The 18,422-nt window shown below is 34.7% G+C and overlaps 3 protein-coding genes across 3 annotated transcripts; 2 read left to right on the top strand and 1 right to left on the bottom strand.

Annotated features, from left to right (window-relative positions):
* The first annotated feature begins 529 nt into the window (after window positions 1–529).
* On the top strand, window positions 530–9,628 carry LOC148182184 (uncharacterized). Its single transcript, XM_088029231.1, has 2 exons — window positions 530–578; window positions 5,435–9,628. The coding sequence occupies exons 1-2, from the start codon at window positions 564–566 to the stop codon at window positions 9,626–9,628; spliced, it is 4,209 nt and encodes a 1,402-aa protein (XP_087885357.1). The 5' UTR covers window positions 530–563.
* Window positions 9,629–11,807: 2,179 nt separating this feature from the next.
* Window positions 11,808–14,064, top strand: LOC148182183 (protein mono-ADP-ribosyltransferase PARP11-like). Its single transcript, XM_088037248.1, has 2 exons — window positions 11,808–12,113; window positions 12,164–14,064. Exon 2 carries the CDS (start codon window positions 12,174–12,176, stop codon window positions 13,191–13,193), a length of 1,020 nt encoding a protein of 339 aa, XP_087893374.1. The 5' UTR covers window positions 11,808–12,113; window positions 12,164–12,173; the 3' UTR covers window positions 13,194–14,064.
* A 1,817-nt stretch (window positions 14,065–15,881) lies between these two features.
* On the bottom strand, window positions 15,882–18,385 carry LOC148182182 (ionotropic receptor 84a-like). Its single transcript, XM_088029765.1, has 4 exons — window positions 18,083–18,385; window positions 16,618–17,655; window positions 16,291–16,565; window positions 15,882–16,246 (listed from the first exon to the last, which is right to left on the bottom strand). The coding sequence occupies exons 1-4, from the start codon at window positions 18,287–18,289 to the stop codon at window positions 16,000–16,002; spliced, it is 1,767 nt and encodes a 588-aa protein (XP_087885891.1). The 5' UTR covers window positions 18,290–18,385; the 3' UTR covers window positions 15,882–15,999.
* Window positions 18,386–18,422: the final 37 nt, after the last annotated feature.

Raw genomic sequence — 18,422 nt, 5'->3', positions numbered from 1 at the left:
GATTTAATACTGAAACGACTCGGTACAGCCTGGAAGGCCGTTTTGTGTAATCAAATTGTCAATTAGGCAGCTAACCATTTGATTTTATCACCAAAAAGTCACCATCGACGATGTTGCCGGTTGTAAAGTGCTGAGAGAGTGCGGTGTTGGTGGTTTTTTAATAAAAAAACCGACTTTAGCTTAGCTGTCTAATTGACAATTTGATTACACAAAACGGCCTTTCAGGCTGTGCCGAGTCTTTTCACTATTAAATCATTTGATTTGCAATCCAGTAGGCTGTAAAAGAAACATTTTTAACGGAAACACTGCCTAATTTTCAGAAATGTCAAAAATTTGACAACTTTTTTCTCACCAAAAATCTCCCTAGGCAACGTTGCCGGTTGTAATGCAGTGGAAGATGGCGGTGTTGGTATTTTTTTTAAAAAAACAAAAAAAACGGACTTTACCTTCGTATTACATTTGTTGATTCTTGCTTATCTCGTTTTTATCAATATCCAAATTGAACAATCATCAATATTATATTGGTATTCGTGCAAAAACATAGTTTGGGTTTGGAACAGAGAATGGAAAACAGGAAAGTAAGTAATACATTATTTATATGTATATTTACCTTATTAATTCATATATTTTATGAATACAGATATTTATCCGTAAAACATTTTAATCGAATATTTTCAAGTTTCACACTTATTGTCAAAATGTAAGTTGCCCAAGACCAAGTGTTGTAGCGCAAAAGCCACTCTTACTTTTGTATGGCGGCGCATCAATTAAAAGCGTTTTCAAAATTTGTTTGATTTTTTTATTAATTTCAATCCTAATGATAATAATGCTAGGATTACATCGAGACTTTTTAAAATGATAAGAAAGTACTGTCTAAAAAGGGGTCAATTCTAATTCAGTGCCGCAAATCGGTTACGCAGCGGCAAAGTTGCCGCACTGTCAAGTGCAAAATAAAATGAAGCACAGGGCCCTAATAATAAGATTCTTCTGTGTCCACCATAGTATCGTGTGATCAAGATAGATAGAAGACTGGTACGCCAACTCGGTAGCCATTTTGTGTCGTAATTTTGGGCCCAGGTCAAACACTCGCTAGGTGTCGCTAGGATAGTGTAGGACTGTCATCGTACTGACAATTGTCAATTAACTGTCAATTTTAAACTGAAAGCCGTTACTTCAACCCGTAACCTAACCGTTACTAATAAAGGACACAGTTTTTGAGTTCTCTGTACGGTGATTTTGTGTTTAAACATTAAACAATAACCATTAACCTTTTCACTGCGAAATGTTTTTTGGAAAATTATGTAATTCTGCGCGGTTTGTCAGCTCCTGCGTTAATATACGTTCCGAGCAGTTGATCGCTGTTTTGCCTTGGCGTATATTAACGTCTTGAGCACTGGTCCGATTAACTAGTTTTACAAATGTTCATAGAGATTTTAATTTTCCACAACGTCAATATATTAAACAAGGTAACATTGAGATGAGAGCTGATTATTATGGTGATATTACCTGGCCCCTTAGTTCGGACCTACTTTTAAACTGCGTGGATAAAAAAATGCATGGAATAGATTTCAAATGAATTTTAGTCGTAGACGGATATATACTTTCTGAGCAGGGAACGGTAAAAAAAATGTATTTAAAAAAATTAAAGCTATTGTGACTGTTTGTTTTGAGCAGTTGACCATTGCAATCAATGCGAATATATCCGTTCGGAGCAGTTTGAGCGAAATATTATTTTGTGGATTTTTCCGGGCCGAGCAGTGTAAAGGTTCAAAATGAAGAAGTGCGTCATTTGTGGACACGTTAAACTTTTAAGGGCCCCACAAACCTCGTTCTTGCACGACGTGTTTGAACGACGGTTTCGACGGTTGGAACGAAACGGTCGGAAAAACCGAGGTCTGTGGGCAAAAACCGTCGTGTTGAACCAACAGTTTTACCCACAGACCTCGGTTTTTCCGACCGTTTCGTTCCAACCGCCGAAACCGTCGTTCAAACACGTCGTCCAAGAACGAGGTTTGTGGGGCCCTTTAAACAGTGATGTTTCTATTTTTAGAGTTCCTTCGGTAATATACACCTTGAAAAATTACTCCTTAATCAACATGAAGATTAGTACAAAATTTTCTTAACCTCAAAATCACAAATTGACAATTACCTGACAGTCCTTCGCTAGAGTGTCGCCATCTATGTGAGGTTTTATCTGGACCCAAAAAAACGACACATTTTTACAGTAGGGAGTTGACGTACCAGTCTTAGATTAGTTAGAGTATAGATAGCCGACTCTATCACTCTCATTTTGATACCGAATCTAGCGCAATCTATAAAAATCTGGCCGTACTATTTTGAAGAGTCTAGACAACAACCACACCAAATGTGGTGTTTGTCTTTGCTAACTAAAACATTGGTTTTTGTCTTTGCTATTTTAAGAATAGGTTTTTATCTTTGCTATTTTTTCTTTTTATGGATTTGATAGAAATTAAAACAAAACAAAATATAAAATAAAAGTGTATATTAAAAAGTAATAAACGCAATAACAAGTACTGGATACAATGAGTTATGATAACTTTGTTAACACATCCCACATTTTCAATACCTAATTCAGGATCATATGGTGCAAACTATACAATGATAAACTCAAAATATGATGATTAATCAATTAATTACTAAACAAACACGTTTTCAACAACTAAGAGAAAATGTTGAATAATAAAATCCACTTCATGTTTTAAAGGAAAAAATTGTATGTTGGAAAAATGTATCAAATTCAATTAAATCTCCCAGCGTATACATTTAAAAAGAAAAGCATAAACTAGAATATGTGAAAAATGGAGGTACACGCTGGTACTCCATATAAATTTAACAATAATTACATGTATACAAATACACTATCTGTGTAAGATCATTCGTAAGGATTGACCACAATCAACCCAAGTTAACAATTATTTACCAGGCCAAATTTAAAGCAGACAGTGGAAAAAATTTCAGTGTGCTTCCATAAAACCACTTTCAATCAAAATGTCCCAAGCAAACTTGAAGTTTTTGGTGGAATCGCCGATCCTGGAATTGTTAATCCGCTGAAGCCAAATATTAGTAACATTTCTGTCAGATGGAGTGTGTACTCTGAAAATATTGGTTCATATTAGATCGTAATATATTAAAATGATTTTCAGTCTTACTTTTTGGACATATTATCACCACACCCAGGAACACAACACCCTGTTCCTCCTGTAGTCATATTCACAAACAACATTATAATGTTAACTTGGGTAATTAAACTACACAACGTTATCACTACATTAGACACTAAACTAAAACGAAATTAAGAAAATACACAAGGAAATTCGGAAAACACTCTTAACGAAAGTGCAAAACAAAATGCAAGTGCAAATTTGCAGACTCTGCACAAATTTGAATTCCAAGAATCTGTCAACGACTGCTGCGCTTGAATTAAAATACCAAGCGCCACCTAGATCAGAAGCCGAAAACAATAATTTATGTTAAGGCCAGATTTTTATAGATGGAGGTAAAGTAGCTGAAAAGTTCATCCTATGGAGTGCCCGTGCCTTGGTACCAGTCTTATATGTATCTTGCGTGTGATCATTATTTTTTGTAATCGAGTCATACATGGAAATGAATCCGTATATCTATCAACAATTCATACTAGCGATCTGACAGCGAACTTGGTAACCGAAACTGAAAAAAAAAGTAAATCAAGCGGCAAGAAAAAATCAAAAAGAATTCTGGAAGGTGTTGGACACAGCAAGAAGATATACAAGCAGAAGAAGATAGCTCTACTAGTCATAGGGCACAGAATGGAAGAACACCTTGAGCGTGGATTTGCTATTTGCTCAATTTTGGCATTGCAGTTGACAATCATTTGACAGCTGTCGGTACAATTCTATCAAAAACATACCCACAAATTAATTTTCAAGGCTGACTCGATTACAAACAATAATGTTCACACGATACATAGATAAAATTTAATTTAATTTTGAATTTACTAATCTGAATTACCTAAAATTGATTCCTAATCAAACTTTTCTAGAAGTTTTCATCTCTTTCCAACCACTTGCTGTTGACAAAGACAAATGAATTTTAAATAAGATTATAATTATTTTAATAATATGTATAATGGTATAGTTAAGTGCAGAATTGTTAAAATTTTATTATTTATAATGATAATTAAATTTGCTTGTTTCTGTTAGATATTTATTATTTGATTTGTCAAAAGTTCCTGAAACAGTTTCAATAGTTGTTTTAACATTTTTATAACAAAGATAAATGTCGACTAGCATCAAATAGTCAGAATAACGAATTGCTCAAATACATAGTGCTATTGTTATCTGTTCATGCCCAAAAATGTTTGTATAGGTAAAACGTTCTCAACATTAGCAACTTTACTCAAAATACATACAGGTGTTCGGACAGTGGCGCTCCACCTTGAAAGGGAGTAAATGGGTGATCGCCCAGAATACCAAAAAAATGTTAAAAAAAACCCAGACTCTCTGTTTTTGCAGAAGGAACAAAAGAAAATTAAGAAAATGGCAACATTGCTGAACTGTTCCCCCATAATTTAAATTTCCAGTATTCAAAGCCATAGTAACGTTGCTGTTGTATTGTTGGCGTTAGTCAGGTCGGTTCATGAACGAGCAATGTAACTATGGTTTCACGTGAACGATGCCACACTGATCGAGATTGTTGATTCGAAAATTTTGTTAACAGTTTTCAGGCATTTCTTACAAAATTTTTCCGATTTTTTTGCAACATGCCTTTGCGCAAAATGTCTTTTAGGTAACAAATTCATTTGAACCTTATTGCACAGAAATCGTTAATTTTGGCATTAAACTTTTACTCTTCAATCCATCATATGTCGAAAAATTGAAGACATGGATTTTTTTTACCATTTTTCCGGTGATCTACGGCATTGTCCGATGATACAGTATTACGGTGGTGCGCGACTTTCCGGTCATCCTGTATGTAGGATTTTTTTTTAATGAGAAATTATGGTAGGACATAAGAAATTTCGATTAATGTCGAAGATGTCAAACGCAGAATACTGAGCTTTACAAATTCATAAAACTCTAGTCAGAGGCCAGAGTTGTGTTTTGTTATTTTAATAAATAAACTCATTTTCGTTACACCCGGTATATGCTTTCATCACAAGGTATGACTACAATCGGTTGAAGAGCATCAATCAATTGCTGTCTATGCGTTTGTTATTATTTATAAAGAAATTAAGACGAAGTGGTTTGTGTAACGTAAAATGTGTTGTCTTGACAAAAAAAGTCGAACGTGAACTGAAAAAATAAACGCCCTATAGTTAAAAATAATCCATCATAAAAATAGTTCTTTTAATTTTGCACTTAACTGTAGCTACATTATCTATTTAGTTATAAATACGACAATACAATTGTCTTACTAAACCGCGTTTATCTTGCAGACGTTCTGTAAACGCTCTGGCACCACCGATAAAGGAAAAGACTACGAAAGTTTAGTTGCTTCTGTTTTGGCTCTTCAACTGGTGCTTGATGACACCATCGCCGACTTCCAGTTATCATCGAATGATAAGAATTTTGGTGATTTTGACGATATTGTTTTAACCGTTGAACCGAACAATTCAAACAATTATGCTATTCAACTTAAACACAAAAGTACTGCGAAAACGTTGAACTCAAAAGCATTCATCAAGAAAAAGGATTTCGCAATTAAAAAATACTTTGAATCTTTCCAACAAATTTCAAAACGTGAGAACTACAAGTTCATTTTAATGACTACCCAAAAATTTACAAATGACAATGCGGATATTTGCATTGATGAAGTTCCAGTTGTTATACGAAAGTGTGAAGAATGCAAATTATTGGAAAGTGAAAATACTTATAAGTTTGAAATTGTAAATTCCAACGATTTGGGGATGGATGAACTTGACAAATATAAAAATTTTTTAGAAAATTTCTTTTTACTCACAGATCAATTGAATGCAGAAGAAATAGAAACACGTTTCATAAAAGACTTTCAAGAAACATTAAGTTGTAAAAAAGAAGATGCTGAAAGATTTTTAAAATTCGTATCGGAATGGAATTTGCAACAAGGAGAAAAAGTTAAATTGAACAAAAAGTTTTCGAAAAGCATAATGGCGTTGTGTATGTTGAAAGATTTTATTAAACCACTTTCTTTTGACAAAATCAGTCAAGAAATGAAAGTGCTACAAGAAGCTATCAATCGTTTTCATATAACAGTTTTCTGGGAAGAAAATTACAACAATATCAAAACATTTTCTCAAGATATAGAAACTGATTTAACTGAAAGTGAAAAACGAAAGATGATCAAGCAGCTTTTCCCTGGTAGTTCTCATCAAAAACTAGATGATTTGGATCCTGTGGAGACGAGCAGTCTCTTTTGGCTAATGAAAAAGTGTCCATTAATTGTCACTGAAAGCGAAATAACATTCAACGCGATGAAATTGTGTTCACATCAAAAGTTTGTTTTACTTCAACAAAAGTCGGAGGATGGGCGTCTACCGATTTGCATTTTTCAAAATTTATCTGATTTAGTCCACGAACGTAAAGTGTACCAAGATTTGCTCAAAACACTAAAAGGTTTCACCATTCAAGGAAAAGATAATATCAGCGTAGAGTTGCTCATTGAAGACCATGGTGAGCTCTTAAATTTAATAACAACAAACGAACTACTGGTGATGTTGGATATTCCATATAACATCGGAGAAACCAAGGAAGAAATCTTTGAACCGCACATTACGAGAAGCATTGCAGTAAATCTCATCGACATCAACTACTTGAAGAACATCGACCAGAATACGTTAATTGTTCTTAATTGTATGAACAAACGTGACAGTATTAAGAACAAAATTGGAAATTTTAATTTGGTCCTGGTTTCAAAGTATCTAAAGAAACAAGAGGATAAAATCAAAGAAGATTGTCAAGAGTTTGGTCCTTTACATAGACGTCTTTACCGTTCTTGTCCTGTTTTGAAGAATTTTGTTTCTGGGCCAGACATGTTGGTTAGCAACATTTCTTGTTCATCGAGCGATTTTCTAGCAATATGTGAGAAAAACCCTACAATACCCACAATTCATCACTTGCAGATCATGGATGAAAACACCCTCGAATGGATACGTAGCAAAGGTGATGTTAGTGATTTGGAAAAGTATCGAAGAGAAAATACATTCATCAACGAAACGGAATTGTCTGAAAAGCCATCTGATAATAACATTAACGTTATAGTCGGAGACGCAGGAATGGGAAAGTCTGAATTATTAAAGAACATCAAAAATAGCTCCTCTTCTAACAAGTGGACTGTTCTGATGCATCCCACAGACATGGTCCTTTTATGTCAAAAACTTGAAGGAAAACACGGACAAGAACAGGAACTGACTGACTTTGTTATAAATCAAAAATACAACAAGTATTCAGATTTTGAAAAGCAAGTTATCAAACTGTTGCTACAAAAACATCAAGTTATGTATTGCTGGGATGCTATCGATGAACTTAACACTGAACATTCTGAAGTTATTATGAGCCTCATAGAAGAATTGTCTTCAAAAAACGTGTGTCAATGGATAACTGCGAGAACTCATTTGAAAAAAACGTTAGAAAAAAGATACACAGTTTTATCCAGACATATAAAGCAGTTCAGCTTGGAGGAACAAACATACTACATTGAAGAACGTCTGAAAAATATTTCTAAAGAACTTGATATCACAGCAATTGTAAATAAGATTATCGGTACTATGACGTTGACGAAGTATAACGATATTTTAGGCATACCGCTGCAGATTTATATGTTGACGGAACTTTTTCGACAAGACCCTGAGAAGTTTTCCGAATTATTGGAAACATTCTTTACTTTAACAGATTTATATCACCACATCATTGATAAGAAATTTGAGCGATATTATACAGAGAAGGCATTTGTTCTCAGTCCGAATGAACCCATGAAACAAGTGTTGAAAACCCATAAAGAGACAATGTTTGAAAAATATCAAGACGCCAGTCTTAAGGCGTTAATCACGGGTAAGCTTTTAAAGCAGCTCAACATAAACTGTGATGAGTTCTTCGAAGATTTGCAGAATTACTCTGACTGTTTAGGACTTATCACAGAAATCACAAACAATTTTCCACACTTTCTGCACAATTCCTATGCTGAATTCTTTGTAGCAAAGTACTTTACTGAGCATTACGACAAAATTAAAGATGTTCAAGAAATTTTGTTTGAGAGTAAAAATGTTAACATTCGATTCTTTTTCGATTTGATGACTGCGAAAGATTCGCAAGCTCATGTTGCTGTGGTCTATAGAAACATAGATGTATTAAAACAATACAAAGAATTTTTACCTGCCTGTTCAGATAAGGGAGGAAGAAGTGTGTTGCAATTGGCGTGTTCTTGGGGTCAGAGATACCCGATTCTTGAAACTAAAAAACAAAATGGAGTTTACATTATTAACAACGAAAATGATGACTTACATACGGAAGAAAATGTTGAGTATGTACAAATGTTGGAGTATCTCCTTGAGAATTGTGACGTTTCAAAATTGGATGAAGTCCAAAACGAAGACACATTAGTCTTTGCGGAGAAAGGCGAGTGTTTGCTGACAAAGCTCAAGATTCTAACGAAACGCGAGAAGAATTTCTCTCTCAAAATTGACGATGAAAGTTTGAGCATGCTTTACTACTCTGCCAAGTTTGGTTATAATGAAGTTTTTAATATTGTCACAGAAGTACCTTTTATTAAAACCAAGAAAGATGACTCTTCGCTGCTACACATAAATGTCATTTATAAACAACATGTATTTCTTGAAAAGCTTTTGGCTATTGATAGTTATAAAACCAACATCAACCACAGGGACGAAAATGGTGAAACTGCTTTGTACAAAGCATGCCAGAATGGTTATTTCAACATGGCTTCGCTACTAATCAATGCAGGGGCTAAACCAGATGTTGGTGCAAATGATGGTTCAACATCTCTACACACAGCCAGTCTTCACCACCACGTAGATATCGTACAGCTTCTGTTAGATAACAATATAGACATCGACGTCGTCAATAATTTTGGAGTTACACCACTACACGTTGCCTGCTGGAACGGCCATCTTCCAATTGTTAAATTTTTAGCAAAAAAAGGCGCAAATATCAACGCTGTGGCTATCGATGGATGTACTCCTCTTTACGTTGCTTCACGCAATAACCACGACCATGTTGTAGAATATTTGCTTAAATCTGGAGCCAATATCAATTTTCCACAAGAAGATGATGTTACTTCCCTATGTATAGCAAGTCAAGGAGGACACGGAAAGAACGTGGAACAGTTGTTAATCGCAAAAGCTGATGTGGATCTTGTCACCAAGACTGGAGAAAGCCCTCTTTTTCTAGCTGCACAAAATGGATACAAAACAGTCGTAAAGATGCTGATCGAACACGGCTGTAAAGTTAATATTGCGACGAATGATGGTTGGACAGCCCTTCATATTGCCGCTCAGCAAGATTACCCAGACATTCTTGAGTTGCTCCTGAAGGCTGGAGCTGACATTCACGCTGTTAATGTTGATGGAAAAACAGCTATGGATGTGGCCGTAGCGCATGTAAATAATCAAATTATTCATATTTTAAAAAAACACTAGACAGTTAATAATAATTATTATATTTCATTTAGATTTTGTTAAATAAATAGGTCAAGGTCCACTTCCTAGCAAAATACACAATAGTAAACTTGCAGACTGATTTTTTTTTACACGTTGATGTATTTTGAGAATTTAATTCACCAAAAATTCGACCAATCAGAGACATTCATTTTTTCAAATCAACCAAGCACAACAAACTTATCCTATAAATTTCACGAATTAAATTTCCAGTGACAATGGACCCGTTCAGCTTTTTTTATTTCGTAATTTGAAAGTGCTTTGCGTAAATAACCAATTCCCAAAGAATTATATTTTTTCGGCAATTCTTTCACTCTTAAAAAAATCCCAAAAATAGAAGCCAGTTTGCGGCTTGGAAGCAAGGTCATAAATCTTATAAAGGAGTTAAAACAATTTAAGAATTATTTAATATCTCGGAACCACACATTTTAATTCACAATTTAATAACATTTTCATCCTTTTGGTGAAAAATGAAACAAGACAGGTCAGGTTTCCCAGCATTTTCTTCATTTTGATTTTTGAAAAACGTAGTTTTTTGCGTTTATTTCACATATGGTTAACACTAGAGTAAATAAAACTGATCACATCCGTATGTAAAAAAAATATAATGTATAAAAAATATTTTTATAGCTTCGTAATTATACAGGTGTGTCGTAAGTTGCGGATAAACTTGACGAATTCATACTAATGTTTTAAATGTTTTTATAAAAGTGTGTTACTTCTTTATAGATGCCAATGAAAGGAAGCAACAACAATTCTGAACCAAAATTTTAAAACTAAAATTTTTTAACTCAAAAATTAATCGAGATAAGACGATGGTTAGATGAACATTACACTCTCGTTGCCTAGGAAATTAGGATATCCTTTTACTACACTTCTCGAATGTACAGGTGTGTCGTAAGTCGCGGACTTGACGAATTCATAAAGACCTGCCTTAAAAAAGCACAAAAACGTAGTTTTTGTTCTTATATCAGTTTTACTTCTTAAGATAGAAGCAGTTGTAACAAGCAGATAAATACCTTTATTAGGAAATTCAGTAAACTTTGAAGAAAGCTGTAACCATAATAATGAAGTTTCAAAGCATTTGCAACGAATGCAACCAATTTTAATAATCAAAACGCATTAGTATTGGGTATTGAAAGTGTTAAATTTCAAAAAAAGGTTGTGTGTACAACATGGCAACACCGTATAATCACATCTTTGTTAAAAACATACGTAACAACGGAAACTGCAAAATTTGATTTACAATAGCCAACGAAATTGAGTTTTGTTACGTTTTTATTTTCTTGTTTGCATACATTCACGTGGTAGAATTTTCTGCAAACGAGTCTTGTGCAATGTAAGTACCTAGTGCTTGGGAAGTGGAAATCATGAATCATATTTTATTTATTAGGAATTCAAAAATGCAAGTTACTAAGTAACAAGATTCATTAAAATCAACCTTTATAGATACACAGGTAGTAACAGTGTTGTCAAATTAGCTCAATAATACTACTCAATATTTTCAAGAAATATGCTATTTACAAAAATAATTTTTTCAACAATACTTTATATTTACTTTCCAAACATGGTGGTGGAGAGTTTATCCGCGACTTACGACACACCCTGTATAATAACGATTTTGGGCCGCGACACTAGTGTTGGCAGACCCTGTCCAACCAATGCATGAATCTTATCAAATTTGTTTGAGTTCTTCTAAAATTTTGACGTGTTATGAATGACAAGTTAAAATAAAAAAAATAATAGGACATTCAAGTTAAAAAAAATTAAAAGATACCGTAAAGTAAAAAAACTAAGGAGAATACAAACCTAGTCTAAATATGTAAAAATAATAGAAATAGAGAAAATTAAAAACAAATCTAAACAGAATCTGGATTCGTCAATTGAAAATCTAAAAAATTCAAATTCAAACAAAATCTTGAAACATTAAAGAAAATTTGAACAATTTACAGAGAAGCTATTTAAAGAATCTAAAGAGATTCGATTTATTCATCTATTTTTATTATCAAAGATCATTTTTTCATATTTAATATCAATCTAAAAAACTGTGCTAGTACATACATAACAGGTAAAACATGCAACCAGTAATTTTCACGACACGCTGCGCTGGCAATAAAAATATCTTGGGCTACAATTTAGAAGTATTATTAGCGCGAGTAAATATGCGCAAGTTGGGATCTATTAATAAATGGTAATGAAATGCAAACAAACTTGCAGTTATCAAGTTAGTAATCGTTATTTACCCAATCGATAATGTTTTCCACTTCTAAACCTCAAAAATAAAAATCGTGAATTTACATGAATGACGTTCCATTGTTCATTGTGGAGATAAAGTGCTTACCGAATAAACATTCGATGAACGCGAATGCCCCAAAAGTTCGCTCACTGAAGAAACCGCGGACTTCCCCCAACTTATTTGATGACAAAACAATTGTGCTCTGAAATTGAGTTGATACGTCGATGAAAGGTAAGTTGGTATTATAGCACATCAAAATAATTCATGAAACGTATTTTTAGAACAATAACCATGGGAGGTTGGTTTTCTTCAAATGAACCGAAGCAACCCACACGAACTCCGTCGTACAGACCATCAACATTTGTTGCTAGCGATGACTCTTATTATCCGTATCAGAGAACGACTTCATATAGAGCTAGTTATTCAACGCAGCCTATACCAAAGTTTGCAAATAATACACAGCGTGTTACAAGATCCACTAATGTTTCTGATAATTATTATGTTGACGAAGTACTTGGAAGATTGGGCCATCTTGGTATGGGAAGCGGACAGTTCGTTCGACAAATTCAAGGACCCCAAAAATCAGCAAGAAATATCCACCTCTTAAATTTAATTGATGTTGTTGGTTATTTGCCGAACATTGTTACCTACATTCCCTTGGAATCTTACGAGTTTGAATATTTAACCATTATGAAGATGATCACCAACAAAAAAAATTTCAAAGTTGATAGCATCGAGAAGATTAAAAATCCATTTTTAGAGAAAGCATACGAACTTAAGAAAGTACAAAAGGAAAAAGAGTTTAGAACTATAGAAGAACGACTATTATTTCATGGTACCAAAAGAACTCACGTTACAGCAATTTGTGAGAAGAATTTCAACTGGAGACTTTGTCAGACTCACAAATACGGAAAAGGAATTAGTTTTTCTCCAAACTCCACTTATGCTTCTGTCTATTCTGACGAAAATGTGCACAACAAAGTTATGCTTGTAGTAAAAGTGATGATTGGACAAAGTTGTATTGGTAATGCCGGTATGATTTTGCCTCCCAGCGGTTTTGATACCTCCCAGAAAGGACGTGATGGTGTTGTTATTGTGAAATATGAAGATCATGAATTTTATCCAGTTTACAAGATAAATTACCACGTTAGGGATGAAAACGTTGGAAAACGATCTGGATATAAAAAGAGAGGTGGTACATCTAGTAATAATAATCGGTCTCCAAACTCTTATTCAGACTCTGATTTTGATAAGATTTTTGCGGGAGCGCTTAATTCTGATTATGTTTTTAATCGTGATTATTATGACTAAGATACTAAGATTGACTATGCTTATCAAGTGATTTTTAAAAAATGTTTTCTATTGTGCTGTTATTTTTATTATAGTATAAAGGTACATTTTCTATTCATTTATTTCTTACACAATATCTTATATACAGTATGTCCCCGGATTGAGTTCACAAGAGGGAAAAAAAGTTTATTTTCCATTTTACAAGAAAATGACAAAGAAATAACATTTTTTGCTTATTTTAAAACAGATAAATCTGCAATTAAAATTTGAAAATTATTAGTTTGTACTCTTAAAATTAATTTTTTCATTATTTTTATTTATTAAATTTTGAAATCGTATTAAATAATAGCAGGCTGTGGATTCACAATATCAAATAATGCGTTAAAGATTAAAGAAAAATTAACCCAATAATGCGAAAGTATTAAAAAATTGGATAAGAAATGCAGTTGCATCCTTAACAATAATTGAGAAAATTCGAAACAGTCTTAAAGAATTACGAGTTAGAATTGAACTATGTGAAATAGATAATGGGTAAATCAAATAGTGGAAATTGGTTTGAGTTAAGAAACAAAATTCATTCCTTTGACATTTTTTGCAAAATTAAAAATAAAAAGTTCTTTGTTATTTTTTGTTTTTTTCGATTTTAAGAACACTATTGGATAATATTAAAGTTTTAATTAAAGATTTATTTATTTGAAATTAAGCAAAAACTATATTTCCTTTGTCATTTTTTTTGTAAAATGAAAAATAACGTTTTTTTTCCTCTTGTGAACTCAATCCGGGGACATACTGTAAATATTTTATGTAGGTATCTACATATTATTATTTATCTATTGGACTGTTTAGGAAAATAGCTACAATTTATTTGTCAATAAATTTGTTTACAAATTCACTACATTTGATTGATGTTCTATTTTTCTTATTCTGTCTTTCATTATGAACAGCTTTTCCCCTTTCTCTTTTTGGCCTATATCTCTTTCTTTTGCCCTTCGGTATTCTTCTATAACTTCGTTCCAAGTGCCCTAGCTATTGTAGTTTCTTACTGTAGATTTTTCTTGGATGCTTTCCTGCTTGGACATTTCCCAGACTAGCACCCTTGCGTCAAGCAACAACCCAAAACCTTTCCAACATGTAGGGGTAGTTGATTTCTATAAAAGGTGCAGCTATAATACTGTCCGATCCAAGTCCGGACTAAGGGGGGGGGGGGGCTAAGGGTGCTGTAGCACCGGGCCCCACTTTCCCAGGGGCCCCTTGCCACGTAAAAATTTGCTATAGAAATTGAAAAAATACAAATCAAGTACGTACGGATTTCTTTGCATAATTTTATCGATGGGCCCCCTTTTACGATTTAGCCCCGGGCCTCAAATTTTCTTAATCCGGGCTTGGTCCGATCCAACAAGAACCATGCCTTTGGGAGGTTGTTAATAGTTCAAGCCGCTCTTCAGCAATAGGACAAAAAGATGGGAAGAGTATGTTACTTCTTTGCAATTTAATTGCAATAGCTAATGGCGAAATTATTTGTTGTAAAAGTAGTGTGATTGAGAAGTCGAGGCAAGTACGGATCTGTCTAGATATAAACAGTATACCGATAATATGGTGAGTCAACTAGTAATTTTGATAACATCGTTAGAATGACACACATTAAAAAATGAGGATTCTTTTCATTGAAACAAATACATAATTATAAGTAGCAAACTCGAAATTCACCCTTAAATTGCATATTTAAAATATTTCTTTTTTTTTAACATTTCTCCGGTGATCTATGACATTGTCCGATAATACAGTAACACGGTAGTGCGCGATTTTCCGGACACCTGTATCCACTAGAGATGCTGCGCATTGAATGAAAAGTCCCGCGAAATGTTTCAGCACTGCATTGTTCCTAAATAAACTCATTTAGCACCTACCTTCCAATTTAAATCCCAAAACGGCACTATTTCACTTCACACGCACATCCGTCTCTTTCAAGTCGCAGCGCTCAATTAATTAAAAGAAGGGATAAAGTCATTACGAAACCTTCGACAAAAACTGTACTTTGCGTTTATTCGTCAGCGAATTAAGACCGCCAGATTGATTTGATTATTTGCCCGTAAAAAATCAAACAAGTGTGCAAAACCATACCTATCGAACAAATTCCAACTTGTATAGCAGCCTCCAAGATAATGTAGCGCTGACCTGCTCAGATGACTTGACTTTTAAGGGTTTTTACAACGGTGCGGTTCGGGGGCCATAAATTTCGGCTCTAAGTTACTAACAATGTTGTAAGTTTTTTAGAGTTCTCGTGAGATAATTTTGCATGATTTTGGGTGATTTTCAACGGTTTTTTTGTATGCCCAATTTTTGGTGGTCTACGGATATTTGAATTCTTTTGGAGTGGATAAAAATTAATGCTTTCTGAAGGGTTTTAGGTCTTTTTCGGATTTTTACCTTTGTGAGAATAGCTGAATTTGTAAGATTCTGCCTTGTTTTTTGAAGACGCCAAATGTCCTGGCCCAGAAGTAACATTTTATATACTAATTGAATTGTTTGAAAATCGTCATAGTAACCACCACGGATTGCTATTTGTATTTTTATTAAGGTGAAAATGGACCTATAAAGGGTAATCTGTGCATACGAAGTAAAGACGTTTTGTAAATTGCAAATGCATTTAAAAGTAAAAGAAAACTAGCAAATAATATAAGTAGTCTACAATTGTAAGCATGCACCACTGTCTTTTTTTCTTTTGTTTTAATAATGTCATTGTTAAGCCTACAATAACTATCACTATGCCTACTTTAAAAGCTTGCTTTACACAGCTCAATTTGAAAAAATGCGCTCCAACTCCTTATTAATCAACATATGGTCTAACCACGTTCCGCTCCAAAGAGCAGAACCTTCTGGAAACTACCAATTCCACTAAAAGCATCAGCAGTGACGCGCAAAGTCCGTAGAATAAAACGATCAACCCGGAAGAAAACTCTTTGATTCCGACATGAACAGATACTTTTTTCGCGGACTCGATGCACACCGGCGTCCGAGCGTCCCAGTATTTCCTCAAACGGAACATAAGCCCATTTTCGACCAAATGCAGCATGCTAGAAAACCCCATTGGTGCCTTTCTTTCACTTTATTTCCCTACCAATAGTTCATCATTTCTCGAAACGAGGAGTTCTTCTGAAGATTCGTGTGCATTGGTTGCGTACGATACATTTGTACCTCCTCCAGCTCGCATATCTCCTGATTGGTAAAAGTCTCTTCTATTATAGGATACGCAGTGCTGGTTTCAACGTGGAAGGCGAATCCTCCGGTCTTTACCAGTTTTAGTCCATCGGCTGGTTCGTAGAAGCCTGAATTATTCGTGCTCGTTTTAATTTTTTTATCGAATAATTGGATCGCGACCGGATCTGTCGTTTGCTTGATGGAATAAGTTAATAAGTAAAGAGTATTGGCGGTACGTTTAGCTTACCACAAAATAATTCCTGTCAATCAAAATGTCTTCGATTCCGGGCTTCAAATCACTGTCGGCGAGGTCCTTTAAATTATTAATTTTCCGAGGGGGGTCCATCAATAAGTAAGAGACGATACTAGCGGAGTAGAATTGATACACTAGGATACAAAACAGAAAAACAAAAATTGAGAGGGTTCGGCTGCTTATTAGTTGAGGGTGGCAGGTGGCGCCTTGTTGACAGAAAGCCCCCAGAGTGAAGAGAAATAGAAGACTCCAACTGCTCTCCACTTGGCTCTGTTCGCGCAAAAGTCTCTTTTCTCTACTGAAAATTAACTTGAGAAACAACATTAAAACCGCCATCATCAACACGATGCAGATCCAAACGATTGGAGCTAGCGGCCGCATGAAGATTTTGTACGAAGCTTCCACGATTTTCGGCCTCCGATAGATGAATGTGGATCTCAGAATCCAATTCCCGTAACTGTAATCGACCACAGGCATTCTATCGAGTTTGTAGATGAGCGGGGAACTGCCGAAATCCACGAGGCGGCGTTCCAACAGACCGACGAGACCATCGAAATGTCCGTTTGGGGTCAAATAGCCCCAAGAGTCCGTTTTTTTGACAACTAAACTAAAATTGAACATCTCCTGGCAATAGCGGATGGTCACGCTTTGGAATCTGTGCATGGAATGGATTTGGCGATCCTTTTCACTGGTTAGGTAGTCTTTGAAGTTGATTCGGTCGTCGGGGACGACCACTGCGGATGTGAAGTGGACGCCGGTCATGTTTTTTCGTCTCCAGTAGATGTTTTGTGGGGGTCGTGCGGGGAAATTTCGATGGTTGTAGGTTCCTAGGTTGGTGGCAATGAAGGTTCCACTGTGGTTGAATGCTTGGTTGTAAATGTCGAAGATGGTCCATTTGGTCATGTCGGTTTTGACTGCTAAGTTTACGTCCGAGTTGATGTTGAGGGGGAATTTTTTTAAGATGTTTAGGGACTCGTTTGCACTTGTGGTCATGATTAGCCAATGGTATGGCTCGTAAAAATGTTTCTTGTCCTGAAAAATAGAAAAATTTAGCTGATTTTTGGTTCGTTTTATAAATAAAAATTTCTAAAATCTGTGTCTTTTGATATATAATTCTGCAATTTGGTACAGTTAATACACAACTCAAAAATAGTAACTTCCCCAAATTTTATTGCTGTAGCACTAAAATTACCAAAATTACGAATTTTAGTAAAGGAAATCGAAAATTTTTGGATCATCCGATAAATAAAAATTTCTAAAATCTGTATCTTTTGAACTACAATTCTACAATTTGGTAGAGTTAATACACGACTCAAAAATAGTAACTTTCCCAAATTGCATTGCTGTAACACTAAAATTAGTGATTAGTGATGAGGCCCCAGAAATTGTAGAAAAACTTAAAAAATCGAATAATTCAAAGCTCTCACTTCATTTCAACCATCACTGTAGCAATACTTACACTAAACACACTTTGCGTGAAATTTAAACAATAGCCATCCACAACAACAGCAAAATTGTAATATTTTCGATACAGAACCTCTTCATTATTGGCGCTACCTCGCATATCCGCCACCAAAAACCTCAAACCCTTCTCGGCTAAATTTTTAAGACACTCGACATTTTCTACAACCAAATCGATTATAAAAATAACTGTCCAAGTTTGCATCACCTTTGGAGTTTCGACAGGTGAAAACAGTGCCAAAAGTTACATATTTAGCTTCACAGAAGTCTGAGATAAGTTCGTAATTAAGTGAAGCATGGGCGACTTTGAGTAGCAGCAAAACCGTCCAAAACATGTT

Source organism: Gnatocerus cornutus, chromosome 1, assembly GCF_029298725.1.
Source record: "Gnatocerus cornutus isolate USDA-ARS CGAHR chromosome 1, icGnaCorn1.1, whole genome shotgun sequence".
In the NCBI taxonomy this organism is placed as follows: domain Eukaryota; kingdom Metazoa; phylum Arthropoda; class Insecta; order Coleoptera; family Tenebrionidae; genus Gnatocerus; species Gnatocerus cornutus.
This window is presented reverse-complemented; position numbering and strand designations above follow the sequence as displayed.